Here is a 19468-nt window from a genome sequence, read left to right as displayed (position 1 = left end):
AATTTTGTCCTTCCCGACTTCCCGTAGCAGTGTGTCAAAATGCCGGAAGTCGCGGCTAACGCCCATGTGAAGTTCCTTCAAGTCTGGAGCTGATGTCGCTTTATTGTTTTAACAACACCCGCGTCATAAACACGTCCCTTACCTCGCTGGATGCAGCGTGCGTGCTTGCGGGATAAAGTATGGCATCCACAGCGGTTTATTCGGTATGTATTCTTCGATTAGCGTGGAAGTTAAGCTAGCACTCCCAGTAGCCTGTGACATTTGACATTTGATCCAGAATTCCGCTTGCGTCTTCATTGAGCAGGTCGTGTATTTTTAATAACGCCATTTAACGACTTGTTGGGGGAGCAGCTGTACTTCTGTCGATGTGTACTGTTAATCTGAACTTGGTCTGCAAGTTGGCGAGGACTCCTGTGATTCATCACAAATATTTGCATATTTTTAAATACTACTACAAACGTGCAACCACTGTACTTCGTGTGATACTGTACTAAAGTTACTTATTTTTTATGTAGGTGTATTTCTTATGTAGTCTAGGTGGTTACTGTTTCCTCACATTGCCCCCAGCCATATACTTATTTATTCAATTTCAGAGAGTACCTGGCACTTGTGGTGAGGCATTTATTAGAAGGGAGACTTCAGACAGCAAATTTAGAACTATAGAAAGCCTGCCTGTGTCCAACACTGTTTTTTCCTCTAAGCATCGGGATCCGATGCTGAAGAAGAGGGATGAATTTGAAGACATCCTGGAGGAAAGGAGGCACTCCAGTGACCTCAGATATGCTGTCAAGTGTTTCACTCCCGTCCTTTACAAAGGACTGGCGCCCTGCAAAGCAGACGTGCTGAAGAGTGCCACCCTTCACTCGGATCACGTTCACTTTGTCATCCATCAGGTAAATAGCGGCCCCGGGGCTTCTGACAGACCTGCACACCACTCTGATGTTCTCTGCTCACCTTGGTAGGTTTCCAAAGAGACGGGCAAAGAGGTGGCGGACGTCCAAGCAGAGGCGTCGGCCATCGTGGAGGAGATGGCTCACCGCCTGCAGCTCAGCACCATTCGCTTCTTCGCCTTCACCCTCAGCAAGGTCTTCAAACGCTTGTTCAGGAGCATCTGCGTCAACGAGGAGGGCATCCAGCGAGTGAGCCTTTACGCCGACCTTGCGAGTGCTACTCGAACGCTGCTATCTGTGCTAACAATTATCACCCGCCTTGTTGTTAGCTCCAGCAGGCCATCCAGGAGCACCCAGTGGTTCTTCTCCCGAGTCACAGGAGCTACATGGACTTCCTGCTCATGTCGTACATCCTGTACACCTACGACCTCGCCCTGCCAGTCATTGCTGCCGGCATGGGTACGTCGTAGCTGTTTGTTACTCACTGCTGTTGGCTAATAGGTACACGCGTGGACAAAATTGTTGGTGCCCTTCGTTCAATGAAAGAAAAACTCAGAATGGTCACAGAAATAACTTGAATCTGAAAAAAGTAATAATAAATAAAAATTCTATGAAATGTAACCAATGAACGTCAGACATTGCTTTTCAAACATGCTCCAACAGAATAATTGAGAAAAAAACCCCCATGAAACAGGCCTGGACAAAAATGATGGTACCCCATAACTTAATGTTTTGCTGCACAACCTTTTGAGGCAATCGCTGCAATCAAACGATTCCTGTAACTGTCAATGAGACTTTTGCACCTCTCAGTAGGTATTTTGGTCCACTCCTCATGAGCAAACTGCTCCAGTTGTCTCCAGTTGCGACTGAGACCAAGCTTTCTGACACTGGCCAGCACATTTCTCTCTAGAATCCCTTGATAGTCTTGAGATGTCATTGTACCCTGCACACATTCAAGACACCCTGTGCCAGATGCATCAAAGCAGCCCCAGAACATAACAGAACCTCCTCCATGTTTCGCAGTAGGGACAGTGTTCTTTTCTTGATCTGCTTCTTTTTTTCGTCTGTGAACATAGAGCTGATGTGTCTTGCCAAAAAGTTTCATTTTTGTCTCATCTGTCCATAGGACATTCTCTCAGAAGCTGTGTGGCTTGTCAACATGTAGTCTGGCAAAGTCCAGTCTGGCTTTTTTATGACTTGCTTTCAACACTGGTCTTCTCCTCCTTGGTCTTCTCCCATTAAGTCCACTTTGGCTCAAACAACGACGGATGGTGCGATCTGACACTGATGTTCCTTGAGCTTGAGGTTCACTTTCAATCTCTTTACAAGTTTTTCTGGGCTCTTTTGTTGCCATTCGTATTATCCGTCTCTTTTGTCATCAATCTTCCTCCTGCGGCCACGTCCAGGGAGGTTGGCTACAGTCCCATGGATCTTACATTTCTGAATAATATGTGCTACTGATGTCACAGGATCATCAAGCTGCTTGGAGATGGTCTTATAGGCTTTACCTTTTAATATGCTTGTCCATCATTTTCTTTCTAATCACCTGAGACGATTTTTTCCTTTGCTTCCTCTGGTCCATGTTGAGTGTGGTACACACCATGTCACCCAACAGCACAGGGACTGACTGTAGTCCTATCTATAGGCCCACTGACTGATGACAAGGTTGTAGACACCTGTGATGCTAGTTAGTGGACACACTTTGAATTAACATGTCCCTTTGGTCACATTATTTTCAGTCTTTTCTAGCGGTACCATCATTTTTGTCCAGGCCTGTTTCATGAGTTTTTTTTTCAATAATTCTGTTGGAGCATGGTTGAAAAGCAATGTCTGACGTTCATTGGTTGCATTTCATAGAATTTCTATTTATCATTACTTTTATCAGATTCAAGTTATTTCTGTGACCATTCTGCGTTTTTCTTTCATTGAACAAAGGGTACCAACAATTTTGTCCACGTGTGTACCTCCGCCAAGGTCTTTACAGTTTATCCTCCTTGCTGGTTACACTATTTTATTTCTAAGGAGTCTGTGAATTCCCACATTGACAAATTCATGAAGTTATTGGAGTGATTATAAAGGTATTATTTATTCAAGTACGTTTAATTTGAAGATTTATTTCCCACACATAGTACGCTTGCTGTTAATTGCAGTGTGCTAACTCAAAGAAAACCAACCATCAATTGTGGCATCAGCTGTTAAAGAAATAGTGCACTTGTTTTGGAATTATGCCAATCATCCACAATCCTCATCTGAGACATGAACACACCTTTTTCTATTTTCTGTGCGTCCTAAAAATATAAAAAACAGTTAAAAAGAGGCAGCTAAGAATGCACGTAATGGGACGCACCTTTTCCGTCTATAAAGCCTTCTGATAAAACCTCAGACAACGCACCATTTACATCATGTGACCAGCATATTAACCAAGCTACAGCCACAGTGTTATTGTTATTAACATTGTTACGCCCAAGAACTACATTACCTGCGTAGTGACACCTCACCACACCACACCGGCTAGCGACTAGCTTCCCCACCATTATTTATAGGACAACTTGTATAGCAACAAAAAGTCATCCATTTTGTGTTTACAATTAGGCAAAACTTAAAGTCAACCATGTAGTAATGGCAACTCGAATACAGGAAGCGCATCATAGCACTGAACATGGCCGCCTTTTTTTGTCCCGCAGACTTCATGGGGATGAAATTTGTGGGCGAGATGCTGCGCATGTCCGGCGCCTTCTTCATCCGGCGCTCGTTTGGTGGCGACAAACTCTACTGGGCCATCTTCTCCGAGTACGTCAAGACCATCGTCAAGGTGACGTTACTAGCATTTCATCTGTTGTGTTAGTCGGCCGATTTCCGTGAAAAAGCGCGGTATTGGCACGTGCCGATACTTGAAAGCACATATTGTTCTGAGCTTCTCTTCCTACTGAGCAGCAGTGAGTGCTGCTCCGCTGGTCAGCCCAGCCCCAAAGCAGTCACAAAGCTGTCAGTGCAGTCAGCTCCCACGGCACACAGAGAGCATAGTGGAGCTCTACGCATCCATGAATCACGCCACACCACAAGGTGCGATGCCGCCGGGGCGGGTCACAGGGCGGAATCTAATAGGTAAATGTTTCTTAATCTTCATGAAATTACTGCTCGTTACACTCAAGCCTCATTAGAAGTCGCTAGATGATATCATTGGCTAATTTGCATATTATTTGCATATGATGTAAGAGATGCTGTAGGAAAAAAGCATAACTTTGTACAAGAGATAAAAAAAGTGAGTAAAAACACCATCATGTTTAGAACTACAAATAAACTTGATTGTTAGTTTGTTAATTTAAAATTGGCCATCACTTCATAAAAATAAAATAATTTTCATTAATATCTCAGCTAGCGCCTCTCAAATTCTAGACAGCGTGAAATAATTACATCCGGACCCCCTCCAGGCTCCACCTTTTATCTTGTAGTTAGGACTACTTATTTAACTCATCACAACAGCGTTCTTCCATCACACGTTCTCACACATTGACAGGTAAGTGAGGCTTGAGTGTAACGAGTAGCCATTTAATGAAGATGAGAAAACGTTTGACATTTTAGATCCGGCTCGACGCCTCGTGCATGTGTGATTCATGCATGCGTGGAGCTCCACTATGCTGTCAGGCTCTGTCCACACGGGAACGTTCCTGGGATTTTTGTATTTTTTGGGCGGGTTGAAAAAAATGTGTGTCCACACTGTGCCGGATTAGCAAATAGCTGCATCCAGATGGGAACGGATCACTGGGTGAAAAGGATGTAACACACAAGGCACACACGCAGACAGAACCACGTGACACACCAAACTATAGAAGAAGAACGAACGCATGCGTGAAAGTCCGTCATCCTCCACTTTCCAAGGCTCATCTAGATTTACAACAAAATGGAATTACTTCTAAGAGTCATTTTGGAGAATAAGACGACAAAATATCAGGAGAATGATGACTGGGTTGAGTCATGTCCGTCCAGATCGTCAGATATTATGTTGGCTTGTCATCAAAGCTCACCTCTGGTCACGTGACGGCGACAGGGTGGCTGACGGCTCGGTGACGTCATCGTTTCTGAAAAGCAGAAGTGTGGCTGTCTATACGAAAACGACAAGCCGGCGTTTTCAGATTTTCCCACTCTGGAAGCCGTTTAAAAAAACAAAACAAAACAGTTTCAGGGCGCCCAGAAGGCCGTTTCTGTGTGGATGAGAGGCTGAAACCATCAAATTCTTTGCTGTTTTGACCTGAAAATGTTCCTGTGTGGATAGCCCCTCTGTGTGCCACGGGAGCTGACAGTGCACTGACGGCTTGTGACTGCTTTGGGGGGGGTGGGGCGGACGTCTTAGCAGCACCCGCTGCTGCTCAGTGAGAACACAAACTGCAGATCAATACGTGCTTTCACTTTTACGTTGCCAAATACCAGAAAACTCTCCAATGACACCAGAAAAAGTAGCTAGGTTTGTTGCTAGTCGCTTTTGAGAAAATATGTTGCCCAGAGGGTTTGGAATGCCGCCACATTTAGCAACAAAGTCGCCAAGTTGGCAACACTGCATGTGGTGGAAGAATGTTGTGTGAGAAATAATTTGTTGAGATAAATAGTTCAGATAGCTTAGCATGTACTGGATTGCTTTTAGCAATATCTTTTCATGGACAGAAGCAAAGTGACCCCCGCATCCTTTAATTTTCGGTAGAAAAAGTCTGAACATTCCTGATTCACCTTGTTTGTTGTTTTTTCCCTAGAATGGCCATGCTCCAGTTGAATTTTTCCTAGAGGGGACGAGAAGTCGAACGGCTAAGTCTTTAACGCCAAAGTTAGGTAAGTCAGAAGAGAGGAAAAACGAGCAATGGAATAAATCATCTGTGTTACGGCTTCACCGTGAATCGTCCCACATTGCCGCAGGCTTGTTGACCACAGTGATGGAGCCTTTCCTCAAAGGGGAGGTGTTTGACGTGTGTCTGGTCCCGGTGAGTATCAGCTATGAGAGGATCCTGGAGGAGGCGCTGTACGCCCGGGAACTTCTCGGCGTCCCCAAACCCAAAGAATCCACTTCAGTGAGTCGCCCCCAAAAACACCTCAACTTTGGAAATCTTTCAGTCTGTCGCGGTTCGAACATCGCTCCCTCGCTATACTACGCTTTTTCAAAAAAATAATCCATTAATAAATGATAGCTGTTTAGTGGTTGGCTGCAGCCTATTATTAGTAAATAAATATGCATATTTAAGCAAATTGTATGTATTTTTTTCCCAAATGAAGCATTTTCAAGCATAAAAAAGGCTCATGAAGTAAAATACAAACATAAGGCATTAAGACGGCCATTCCACCTGTGAATGTAGTATTCTTGGTCACCAAGTGCCAGCAATTGTTCAGTGACACAAGCACCAGAAATGGAACAAGTGACTTTTGTTGCAGGTTTAAATTCAGTCACAACAGGCACAATAATAATAACAAACATAATATACATACAAATACATAATCATAGTCATCATGGTGGCGGCAGTGGCTCAGGAGGTAGAGGGAAGGGGCACACGTGGTGGCCTACTGGTTAGCATAATACCGCTGATTTTGTTTGCTAAAGTTCAAGCTGGTATCGTGATGCCCATACTTTGTGCAAAATCGCCAACTGTGCCTGGTAAATTTGAAAAGGTTGTCTATTTCATGTCAAAACATGAAGAATACAAGACATTTAATTTAGTAGCTCAGGAGGTACAGCAGGTCGTCCAGAAACCGGAAGGTTGGCTGTTCGATCCTCGCTCCCTCCACCCAGTCACTGTCGTTGTGTCCCTGGGCAAGACACTTCACCCTGCGGCCCACGCTGGTGTATGAATGTAAATGAATGTTAGGTTGTGGTGCCTTGAAAAGCGCTATATAAACTCTAATCCATCCAATAACACGGGCTACTGTAGAGGCCATAGCCCACAACAAGATAAAACTCAATCTGACCCCCGACCTCACATATTGCCACATATTCTGCTCCCCTACAAGGTAAACAGCCTTAAATGGCTTATTTTCTTCGATTATGTCTACTGTATTGGGTACTAGGAGGGTAAAGGTGTCTAAAGGTGTTATTTCATGATACAAAATGTATGACAATGGTATAGATAATTATTATTATTAGAGATAAAGAGGAATTACTGTACCATTCAAGTTGAAAGCATTTGCACTCATTTGCCTGTATGGAACAACTGTGCTGACTTGGCTCTCCTTGTTAGGGTCTCTTTAAGGCCAGAAAGATCCTGCGTAAAGACTACGGCAGCATCCATGTTTACTTTGGTCAGCCTGTGTCAGTCAGAAGTTTAGCGCACGGCCGAGTGGACCGCTGCCAGTTCAACCTGACACCAAGGTACCAGTCTAGACACTGATGAAAATATATGTCACACAACAAGTTTTGTTCAGCAGTTTTTCCTGCCTTCATTGTCTTAGTCACAGAACACAAGTATTGGGACACCTAGAGGAGGTGAAAAATGAAGGAAATGTGTTACAGCTTTAACTTTCTGTAAGATTTGGCCGCATCTATGTGCATATTCTTGGACGCATGCAGTTATTCAAACTGTCTTTCGCTAAGATAAAGAAATAAGATGGAGGAGTTTAGTTCAACCTCTGACTGACTCATTACGAGCTGTGTCCCAATACTTTTGTCCTTTCTTTAGACACATCCCAGCGAGGCCCAGCGAGGAGACTCAGCGCTTCGTCAACGACGCCGCCTACAGCCTGGTGAGGGCTCAGGAGGAGAACGCTGTCCTGAAGCCGTGGGTGCTGCTGGCGTCGCTGCTGCTCCAGAATCAGGCAGCGGCAGGGGCGGCGAGTCAGGAAGCGGCGATGCCGCTGGATGAGTTGACGGACAAAGCCGTGTGGCTCCGCGACCTCACCCGGCAGTACGGAGCCTTCCTCCACTGGCCTGGTACAGAATGGGGCTTTGTTGTCATGGTGACATTGAGCTGATTGATTCACAACTTTTTCTCTCCTTTAGACCACCAAGCTCCTTTAGAGGTTGTGTCCTCCAGCTTGTCCCTGCATGGAGGTCTGGTGAGAGTCTCTGAGGGGAGAGTCCATCTGGCGTTGGAACAAGGTTTGTTATTTTGTTTTTTTTTACTAAAGTATCAGGACACAGCTTAATCAATGAATCACTCAGAGGTTGGACCCAAGTCCTTTGCTGTCATTTCTTCATCTTGGCAAGACATTTGGATAATTGGATGCTTCCAACTTTGTGGGAACACTCGAGGGAGGAGCATTTTTCTGTTCCCACTGCAACTACAGGATCACGGACCTCCATTGGACAAATATGAGGGCTGCACACAAAAAATGCCGTATCAATTGACACTAACAGCACTTTAGCATTTCTAAATACAGCATTGCCTTATAAAGAGCTGCTTCACCAACAGATTCAAGATTCAAGATTCAAGAGAGTTTTATTGTCATGTGCATGGTAAAACAGCAGTTATACCATGCAATGAAAATCTTATTCTGTTCATTCTCCCAAGAAAAGAAAGAAAACAAATGAAAGAATAAGAACATAAGAAACATAAACACATAAACATATATACCAATAAATTAAGCAACAACAACAGACGAGACATTAATACAAGTAAATAATACAAATAAATAAATAAATAAAGTGCTATGAGTGTGTGCGTGTGTTGCGTGCGGCGTGTGCGAGTGCTTCGTTGAGGAGCCTGATGGCCTGTGGGTAAAAACTGTTTGCCAGCCTTGTGGTCCTGGACTTCAAACTCCTGTAGCGTCTGCCTGACGGTAGGAGTGTGAATAGTGAGTGTTGTGGATGTGTGCTGTCCTTGATGAGGTTGTGTGTTCTTCGTAGGACTCTAGATTTATAAATGTCTTGCAGTGTGGGGAGGGCTGCCCCAACAATGTTCTGTGAGGTCTTGATCACCCGCTGGAGTGCCTTCCTATCACGTGTTGTACAGTTACCGTACCAAACAGTGATGGAGGCGGTAAGGACACTTTCGATAGTGCATCTGTAGAAGCAACTCAGGATTGTGGTGGACATGCCAAATTTCCTCAGTCTTCTCAGGAAGTACAGTCTCCTTTGGGACTTCTTCAGAATTTGTTGGGTGTTGTGAGACCAGGTGAGGTCCTCGCTGATGTGTGTGCCAAGGAACTTGAAGGTTTTCACCCTCTCCACCTCAGTCTCATCAATAAACAGGGGTCTATGCGGCTCCTTTTCCCTTGTTCTTGGGTCGATGATCATCTCTTTAGTCTTATCTGTATTGAGAAGGAGATTGTTATCACGACACCAAGCTATGAGGTCCGCCACCTCTCTTCTGTATGATGTTTCAACACCACCAGTGATCAGTCCGATGACTGTAGTGTCATCTGCAAATTTAATGATGCTGGTGTTGTTCTGGGAGGCCACGCAATCGTAGGTGAAGAGCGTGTAGAGGAGTGGACTCAGCACACACCCCTGTGGGGTCCCAGTGCTCACAATTCTTGAGCTGGATGTGCGGTTGTGGACTCTGACTGACTGGGGCCTGCCTGTGAGAAAGTTAAACACCCAGTTACAGAGGGAGGGAGACAGGCCAAGTGTGAGGAGCTTATCTGTGAGTTTGTGGGGGCTGACTGTATTGAATGCAGAGCTATAGTCTATAAATAGCATTCTGACGTATGTGTCCTGGCCCTGTAGGTGAGAAAGGGCTGTGTGGATGGCAGTGTTGACTGCATCATCCGTGGACCGGTTCTGGCGATATGCAAACTGTAGAGGGTCCACGGTTGCCGCCGGGATGCTCTTTTTGATGTGGGTCATGACTAATCTTTCAAAGCACTTCATAACAATAGGAGTGAGTGCTATAGGGCGATAGTCATTCAAGCAGGTCACGTTGCTCTTCTTGGGTACGGGCACTATGGTGGTGGACTTAAAGCAGGTCGGTACAGATGCTTGTGCAAGCGACAGGTTAAATATGTCAGCAAGCACATCAGCTAGCTCTGATGAGCAAACCCGAAGTGCACGTCCTGAGATGTTGTCTGGCCCTGCTGCTTTTCGTGGGTTTGTTTTGTTTAGAACCCTGCGCACATCAGCTGATGTCACCATGAGAGGTGAGTCCTGTGTGCTCCCCAGGTTCAGCCACCCTCTCTGCTCATCAGGAGTTTGGGTGTCAAAGCGGGCATAGAACTCGTTCAGCTCATCTGGAAGTGTGGTTTGGCTGGACGTGGCTACGCTACTCTGCTGTCGATAGTCTGTGATGTGCTGGAGCCCCGCCCACATGCGCCGAGGGTCTGAGGTGGAATAGTAGCCCTCCAGCTTCTGTCTGTACTGCCTCTTGGCCTCCCGTATGGACCTCCTCAGGTCATATCTGGCCTTTTTGTAGTCATCAGCGGTGCCCATGACAAATGCAGTCGAACGAGCACGTAGCTTAACAGATGCTACAAGGGTTCACTCATCTGCTTTCAGGAGACACGATCACATGAATGAATTGACTTTTCTTAGGACTTGTCTTCATTATGCGCATGAATGTACAGTAGAGACCCGCTTTTCACAGCAGTTATTGATATGCTCATGAAAATGTCTATTTTTATCACCTGATCAAAATGTTATCAGTGAAGCATAAAGACTAGGGCTGTCAATCAATTAAACATATTTAATCACCTTTCGTCCATAGTTAAATAAATAAATAAACAGATAAATAAATAGAGCTGGTGTGTGTCCCGCCAAGTCTTTGAGTATGAACTGATGAAGCCTGCTCGGATGAGAGGCAAAATGTCTTCTGAGAATACAATCACCTGGATAAATGAGAATATTCACAGGCACATTGCAGATAGCAGTTTTTCTCGATAACAATTGTACCTAAAATAGATAACTTACAAAAAATAGAAAGAGTCAGTAGTTTACACAACTAGGACCGGTGCCCCACTTCCAAATACTCCATGCGTGCACACACACGCCCACACATTCTTTTAGACACACACACACACACACCATCTTCAGGGCTATGTGCTTCAATTTTAATGGAATTGCACTGGTTTGTTATGGTTCTTATTAGAGATTCACAATATCTTTCTTTTCATATAAACTTTCTGCTTCTCAAGATCGATATGGTACCGATAACTTTTTTGTAACTACTTAAAAAAAAAAAAAAAAAGAAAAAAAGATTGAAGTGTAGTTTGTGCACACCTGGAAAGGACTGCAACAAATTGGGATTTGACCAACTGTACCTGTTGATTTGTCTGAATCAAATATCATGACATTACTACTACCACATCACTACTATCAGGAGAATATTTCAGACACATGCTCCGAACAGCCAGTGTGCCGCTACGGAGGTCAGGAGAACCAGAGTATAGCACGGGGGGAGCCACCTGCTGTGGCCCAGCAAGGTGCACCGTATTCGGGCACACACTCCGAACAGCCGTTGTGACGCCAGATGAATTACAGATTCATTTGTGGTGTGATTTAGAATATATGACTTTTTTTTTTTTTTTTTTTTTAACGAACTCTCATGAGCGCATATTCTTCAGGACATCCCTAATTGACAGTTGACAGAACAGTCATATTCCATACGTGTGTTCAGATCCTGCTGAGCCTGGCCGTGCTGTCTCACCGGAGGAGGATCTTCTGGGCCGGGCAGTCCTGGTGCTCTCCTGCGCCTCCTACAGGAACCAGGCGCTGCACATCTTCCTGCGGCCAGCACTGCTCGCCTCAGCCGTCCACCTTGCCGCATCCAAGCAAAAACGTGAGAGAGTTATAATATTAGAGATGGTGCTAAATGGAAAAGTGTCCATATTTTTTATTTTGCCCATCATCCACAATCCTTATGTGAGACATGAACACACATCTCTCTTTTCTGTGTGTTGTAAAGATATAAAAACAGGTAAAAAGAGGCAGGTAATTAATGCACTTAATGGGACACACCTATTCTGCTGATAAAGCCTTCTGAAAAAACCTCCAAAAAGCGCCAACAACGCTCCATTTCCATAATATGACCTGCATATTAACCAAGCTACAGCCACATAGTTTTATTATTGTTATTAACATTGTTATGTCCAAGAACTACGTTACTGCCGTAGTGACACCTCGCCACACCACACCACACTGGCTAGCTACTAGCCGGCTAGCGACTAGCTTCACCACACACTCACTCACAATGCCTCAGGCCGCTAGCGAAAGGTAACGCTACATATTGGAGCTGCCGCCACTGCTGCTGTGTTTTTGGAGAAGTTAAAGCTAGGTGTAGCGTTCCTTTCTATGTTGTTATGTGAAATCAATGCACCCAGGAAGGAAGTTCCCAAAATACTGTAAGTATTCCATGTTATCATGAATGTACCTGTTACTACATGCTCACAGCAGGGATAGAAAACCATAAAATCTTGTTGGAGATTTTTGGAGGTGTTTTAATAGCAGCCTTTCTAGGCGGGATAGGTGTGTCCCATTACGTATTAATTACCTGCCGCTTTTTTACCTGTTTTTATATCTTTAGAACGCACAGAAAAGAGAAAGATGTGTCTTCAGGCCTCACATAAGGGTTGTGGAAAGTGCACTTTTCCTTTTAAAGGGGCCCTAGCCTGCTCATTTAAGGGGCTTTCCAAAAAAACACTCCATGCTGTATATCAGGTGTACAGGGTAAATTCAGGGTAATTCTTCTCCTCTTGGACAAAACGCTGGGATTCTGCAGCCTGTTGTCCCGACCAGTCAGTGCATGAGTGGATTAAACCTGCAATGGTGTTGATGTTTGATGATGTTTTTCCAGAGCACGTCTTCAACACTTTCAGCTTCCTGAGGAACGTCTTCTCCAACGAGTTCATCTTGTGTCCCGGAGCCACCGTGCAGGTGGGGGGGGGGGGGTGGAAGACGAGAACATCTTGAAATGTCAAACATAAATCAAACAATTGTGTCACGCTGGTAGGATTTTGAGGAGGCCTGCTACCTGCTGGAGAAGACTGGAGCACTGCAGGTCACTCGGCAGGAGGTTCTCGTGATGGAAGGTGGGCAGAGAACCTTCAACTTCCTCACTGGGGCATTGGAGCCGTTCCTGCAAGGATACCAGGTCGCGTCAGTCATACTGATGTATGGTTATGACAAATAATAATGCCAAACATATTGCAGGTGGTTTGTCGCTTCCTGTGTGAGGAGGCCACTGAGGCTCTGACACAGAAGTCCTTCATACCAGCTGTACGCAAGTTCATCATCAAACAGCTGCTGGCAGGTTGGCTTTTTAATACGGCATCTTATAATCTACGACTACACACACACACATCATGACTGACAGTACATATGTGTGTATCTTTTTGGTAGGTAGGATAAGACACTTGGAGGTGTTGTCTTCGGACCTGCACAAGAACGCTCTGGCAGCTCTGCTAAGACTAAAAGCCATAAACAGAGTCCACAGGTGCGCTTGTTTTCACAACCCTCATGTCTCCCTGGGCCATACAGTAACACACAACACAACCAGCCCAGACCCTAACTAAAATACAAAGCATTCAAAGAATACAGTAAGACATTTAACACACAACTATTTGTATGTACATAATCTAATAAGGCAGATAATACGTCAATGTGCAGGAAAAATGTCAAATATAAAAAACTGTTGGCTCTTAAGGAGGTTCTAAGTAGAGCTTAAAGATGCAAAAAGAAGAAATGGGAGTGAGACAAAAAAAAACTATTTATTGCAAAGGTGCAGTGAAGTGAAATAGTCTGTTCATCAGCCGATCCAAAGTTTAAGACCATAGCTCAAAAAAAGCCTGAAACCCCCCTAAAATAGAAATAAAATGTAGAGAAAAGGAGTGAGTAATGAGTAGCTGTGCCATTCTTGTTAATGAGGTGAAAAATGGCTTTGGGCATGCTTGATGCCAGTGTTTCCAGGAGGCTAGTGGGAATGTTGCTCCAAGTGGTGAAGATGGCTTCACGGAGGGCATCCACTGTCTGGAACTGATGTCCATTTTTGTAAACTTCCCTTGCCATCCATCCCCAAATGTTCTCCATTGGATTTAGATGAGGGGAACACACAGGATGCTCCAAAAGAGTGACCTGATTGCTCTGGAAGAAGTCCTTTGTGCAGCGTTGTCCTGTAGAAAAAGCCAGTCATTACCACACAGATGATGGCCTTCAGTCTGAAGAGATGCCCCCTGCAACATCTCTATATAGCCGGCTGCCACTTGACGCCCCTGCACAACCTCATGCTCCATTGCTCCATTGAAGGATCATGATGGCGGAAACCATCACAGGTGGGATCTCCTTGTCATGCCAGTAACGCTGGAAGCCATCAGGACCATCAAGGGAGAATAAAACTTTCTTCCACCTTTCAATGTCCCATGTTTGGTGCTCTCCTGCAAATTGCAAACCCTGAAGCAGACGAAGCCTTTGAAGAGCTTTTTTCTTCTTAAAAGCCTTCTCTGGCAGATGGCGTCTGATGGTTATTGACCTGCACTCGGCACCAGTAACAACCTTCATTTGGACCGAGGATGGTCCCGAGTCTTGACGGACAGCCAATGGGATCCTGCGGCTAATTTTTTTGGGTCGACCACTTAACTTTTTTATTCCATGAGCCTCAGGATGTTTAAAGAAGTTTGAAATGCCTGTCTTACTGTGTCCAACCTCAGCAGCAATGGCGCACTGTGAGAGGTCTTGCTTATGCAGCTCAACAATCCCACCGTATTCAAAGAGAGAAAGCTTTTTTGCCTTTGCCGCCAAGAGATCATGACGGTGTGAATACCTGACACTAAATCACATTGCCCCATGCTCTGGGGCAGCAGATCCCGCTTCCACGTACTCCGCAAGGTTTAAACGATCTCACACCAACTCCCGAGGAAGTTGGAGTAATTTAACCGACTTCGGAGCTTCAACCAATGCAATCACTGGACTAGATTCGGGATAGTCCCGCCCACAGACTTTGATGGGTGGTTGTGACCAGATAAAATTAATTCATGAATTTGCACACACAAGTCCATGAAATAATTAAATAGTGAAATAATTACAGAAATCATAAACTATATAGTGAAATAATTATATACGGTTTTACATTAAATGAACTGGTATTTTTTATTATTATTAATGACTATCAATCAATTATTTAATTATTTAATTAATTAATTAATTAGATCTTTAATTATTGTGAAAAAAATATTTAATTAATGGCACATTTAATTAATTATTTAAAGATTTGTTTATTTCATTTTGTCCCATTTGGTATAGCACACTCTTCTGGTGAATATGTGTAATAGCAATTCATTTGCACTTTGGATGGTAGAGCTCCACATCATGGCTTGTGACTTCATTTAGGGCGGGTGCGGACCTGTCAACAGCACCCGCCGCTGCTCAGTGAGAACACAAAATGCAGAACAATATGTGCTTTCAGCGTATTAAAAAACTCCCCGACGACGTCAGAAAAAGTCCTGATATACAGTATGTGATGGTACACATATTGGTAGCGGTTGATATCGGAATCGGAAATTGAGAGTTTGACAATATCAACATATTGGTTATCAGCAAAAAAGCCAATATCGGACATCCCTAAAAACATACGAAATATATGATCTATACATATTGATAGATAGATAGATTGGAATATCATTAGACTGGATGCAGGCTATTTTTGAGACTTTTTAACATTGCATGTGGTACAGGAGATGATAATATTATTAAATAGCAGTAGTAGCATTATGAGAAAGGTTAGTGTATTAAGTAGTATGTATATTAAGTAGTACTTCCTGTAGTGATGCCCCCTTGTGTTTCTTCAGAGCGCAGCAGGACTCCCTGAGTGTCAACAAGGTGATGCTCAACTCTCTAGAAGACACTTTGGGTAAGAAGCATGTTAGTAAAAGTCATGTTTATGTTGTTTATTCATGAGTATTCATTCCATATGTCACGTTTGCGAGCAGGAGGGAAGCTGCCCACTCACACGGCTGTCACGGCTCGCCTCTAACTCTGCTAAACTGCCAGCTCATTTGCCAAAAACCACGTGAAAAAGAGCTTGATCTTCACCAAAGGACGTGGGACTGATGCGTGTCTTTTTTGTGTGTGTGTGTTGTGTGAAATAACGCTCCCCAGACAGAGTGTGAAAGCCAGGTTAGATGATTGTGCTGAAAGATGGAGCTGGAGAACAATGATGTTTACACCACGCTTGGACTTGAAACTGCCACGTCGGTCTTTGTGATGGTAATGTGGAGATTTAAGAGCTGTTTTTCGGTCGTTGCTGCTGCAGAGCATCACAGATGTTGTGTGATGTCAGCAAAAGATTTGTACAAGAAATCTGGCAATTTAGCTCAACATGTACTGTATGAAAGATGTACTTTGTCCTCTCCACTAGCTTTTTTTTTTATCCTGCTTTTGTATTTTGGACTAACGTGTACTTCCTACTACTACTACTACGATGTGCGTGTGTCATGTATATTGTAATTATTAAATTGTTTTCACAAATATGATGACCTTTGCAGTGTTTTGAACAAAATAATATGATAAATACTTGAGTGAGCAGAGTAATACCTAACTGGTTGCAGACCCGACCACAATAAGCCAATTTTCACAATTCCGTGTTAATAAATGGGATATTTTTGTAATTTCGTAGAGCATAGAAACCCTGTTTATGACTTTCTAAATGTCATTTTTACTAGAGAACTGATACCAACAACTTTCTGCTTCTCAAGACTAATAGCTGATAGCTTTTTTTTTTAAATCTACTTTTTTTTTTTTTAAGTGTAGTTTGTGCACACCTGCAGGTAAGGACTGGAACTAATTAGGATTTGACCAACTTTACCTGTTGATTTGTCCTAATCAGATATCATGACATTACTACTACCACATCACTACTATCAGGAGAACCAGAGTGTAGAGCGGAGGGAGCCACCTGCTGTGGTCCAGGAAGGTGCAATGTATTCGGGCACACGCTCCGAGCAGCCAGTCTGATGCCATGGAAATCTCTGGCAAATCTTTTGCATCTTTCAAAAGCCGCAGCGCTGGCGTTTGGGGTGGTTGATAAGGTTTTTTTGTGTGCTCGATGGGTTTTTTCCCCCCTCATGGCGGAGCATTTGGTACGACGTCCTTCCTCTTAAAGTCAATGTTTGCTTACAAGTGAGCTCAGGGGAAGTTACGACAGGCCGTTAACGTCACAGGCAGGAGAAAAAAGTAGCACTGGATTTACACACCTGCGCAGTATGGGTAATCTCGCCTCATTGGAAGGTTTTTTAAATTTTTATTATCAGTTCATTGATATCGGATTCATCAGTATGATGTCACAATTCATATCGGCCCATACCCCTAATTTTTACCATCATGAAAGCCCTCTCGACATGAAGTAACACCCCTATAGTCACCTTTGCACTCCTAGAAACGTCTTCTGGACATGTGGACAGGAAGTGACCTCGGTTGTGTTTTAGCTGGAGTACGGCTACAACAGGAGCCGGTGTCATGATGATGATTATTATTATTATATTATCGCGTCTGTTGTGAGAGAAATCCATCCATCTTCTATGCTGCTTATCCCCATTAGGGTCGCGGGTATGCTGGAGCCTATCCCAGCTGACTTTGTGCGAGAGGCGGGCTACACCCTGGACTGGTCGCGAGCCATGTCATGAGATAAATGATTATAAAATAATAAACGCCTGTCGTTGGCAGTCAATTCTGGTGCGTTTCTAGTGCCACCTAGTGGCCAAAGTAGTCCATCAATGTCTTGTATTGCTTCAAACCAGGGCGGTTGAAGGCTGCCTGTAACTGTAAGAGCATATTCTGCATATGTGTAAGTATAAGTGCCTCATGATATTATTACACACTTACACTTATAACACTTATATTATTTTTTTACTGACTTGAAATCAGAAGTCAAGGTGCCACGCAGAAATTGGAGTATACAAGTATTGCATAATTAATTTTAAATGGGCTTTGACAACATAAAAATAATAGACTCCAATTGCAAACAGATCAAATGTTCTCAAAAAATTGACGGAACACACATTTAGTATGAACAATTACGGTAAGTGTTTTTACATTTTTTTATTTTAGTTTTTAAAATGATTTTTCATGTAATATACGTATATAAAACAATGAAAAAAATGAAATAATCAATACAAATACAATATATATATCTTTTTAAAAGTGTCCTTGATGTGCATTATTTCCAGGCTTTTGCGGGGCACATAAAATACGACCCGCCCAATTTGGCCCCCTGGCCTTGAGTTTGACACCTGTGCATTAAACTGCATTTGTATTTTAGTTCATTTAGAAGATTTTTATACTCGCAAATGCTTAATTTAAGCCAACAATACCCAACATTTGCTTAAATGTGAATTTTGTTGGGCTAATAATAGGCTGTATGTAGTCAACCACGAAACAGCGATCATTTATTAATTAATTTTTGAAAAAACACAATAGAGTCAGGGAGCAATGTTCCAACCGCGATGGACGACTGTAATTTATATTATAAACTCTATATTGTTATGTATATTTTAGTCTAAAGAAAGCTTTTCAAATACATCGATGAGGCACGACTACAGTTGAGCACAGCTGCACTGCATGCTAGGAGCCACTAGATGTCAGGCTTTCCTCACTACATGGCTGATCTGAACACGCGCACACACATAGCTTTGAGTGGATATATTCAATATTAACGAGGGATAAATGTCATAAATTATCTTTAAACAGTAAAGTAACTTCTGGGAACGATCATCATCATCCGTCAATCGGTCGGATTACCCAGCCAACCACTGTCTTCTGCCCTCGGCTAAGTGTTTCTAACTCAGCAAACATTATTCAATGGCTCCAGCAACCACGAGGCAGGCTCCTTGTCTGAAGACTATTTATTGTAGATTATTTGTGTAAAACTACAAAAGAGATACAAGAAATACATCAATTCATGTACAAATTAACGTTAGTAGGCCTATAAGTCCAAACGAGCTAGCTCTTATCAGCAGAGAAAAACGTCTTACCAAGAAGTTGCAGAAAAAGGTGCGGTCATATGAAAACACTTGTCTCAACATGGCGCTTCGATTAAATTGCCTGTAGTTTACAATGGAGGTCTGCTACATGGCGCTGCACGCAAATCTAATCGCCAAAGAAAAAGCTATGGAATTTGCAAAACAGCGTCATCTAATGGAGAAACGGTGAATTACACCAGCATACAGCGAACGAACTTGAGGGGCAGAGCGAACTGACCTCTCATCTATACATAAAGTCGTATATTTCCTAGAAAAAATATCATAATGCCACAAGAAAGACGTTTTTTTAAATCATTATATATTTTTAAAAACACTCCGAATATATGAGAAGTACTAAACGGATGTACAGTATGTGTGCAAGTTTGGAATTTCCTTTGTCAAATTTATACATAATAATCAACTTATATAGTTTTAATATTTTTCTTGCATTATGGAAAAAAGTTACTTTTGTACTTTTTCCACCACGTGACTTCATGTTTTTTTTTTGGTCTCATAGGTTTACAAAATTTTTTCCAAAAATGTTACATTTTTTGTTTTTCAAATGACATGAGAGACATGAATCTTACATGATAAATTAAAGAAGGTAATTGTATAAAAATGCCATTCTTCCAGTATTTTCCAATGTGTGAAGAGCACATCATATCCCCAAGCATGCTGTAAGGCAGGGGTCCCTAACCGGGATATGTTCACACGCAATGATAAAA

General features: G+C 43.1%; 1 protein-coding gene across 1 annotated transcript; it reads left to right on the top strand.

Moving 5' to 3' along the window:
* The first annotated feature begins 13 nt into the window (after positions 1–13).
* On the top strand, positions 14–16237 carry gnpat (glyceronephosphate O-acyltransferase). The gene is made up of 17 exons (XM_054760954.1): positions 14–203; positions 702–893; positions 963–1139; positions 1220–1349; positions 3575–3702; positions 5636–5711; positions 5796–5947; positions 7106–7236; positions 7544–7794; positions 7864–7962; positions 11414–11575; positions 12590–12669; positions 12746–12886; positions 12946–13045; positions 13135–13228; positions 15576–15637; positions 15717–16237. Exons 1-17 carry the CDS (start codon positions 180–182, stop codon positions 15758–15760), a joined length of 2043 nt encoding a protein of 680 aa, XP_054616929.1. The 5' UTR covers positions 14–179; the 3' UTR covers positions 15761–16237.
* Positions 16238–19468: the final 3231 nt, after the last annotated feature.

Source organism: Dunckerocampus dactyliophorus, chromosome 19, assembly GCF_027744805.1.
Source record: "Dunckerocampus dactyliophorus isolate RoL2022-P2 chromosome 19, RoL_Ddac_1.1, whole genome shotgun sequence".
Taxonomy (NCBI): Eukaryota; Metazoa; Chordata; class Actinopteri; order Syngnathiformes; family Syngnathidae; genus Dunckerocampus; species Dunckerocampus dactyliophorus.
This window is presented reverse-complemented; position numbering and strand designations above follow the sequence as displayed.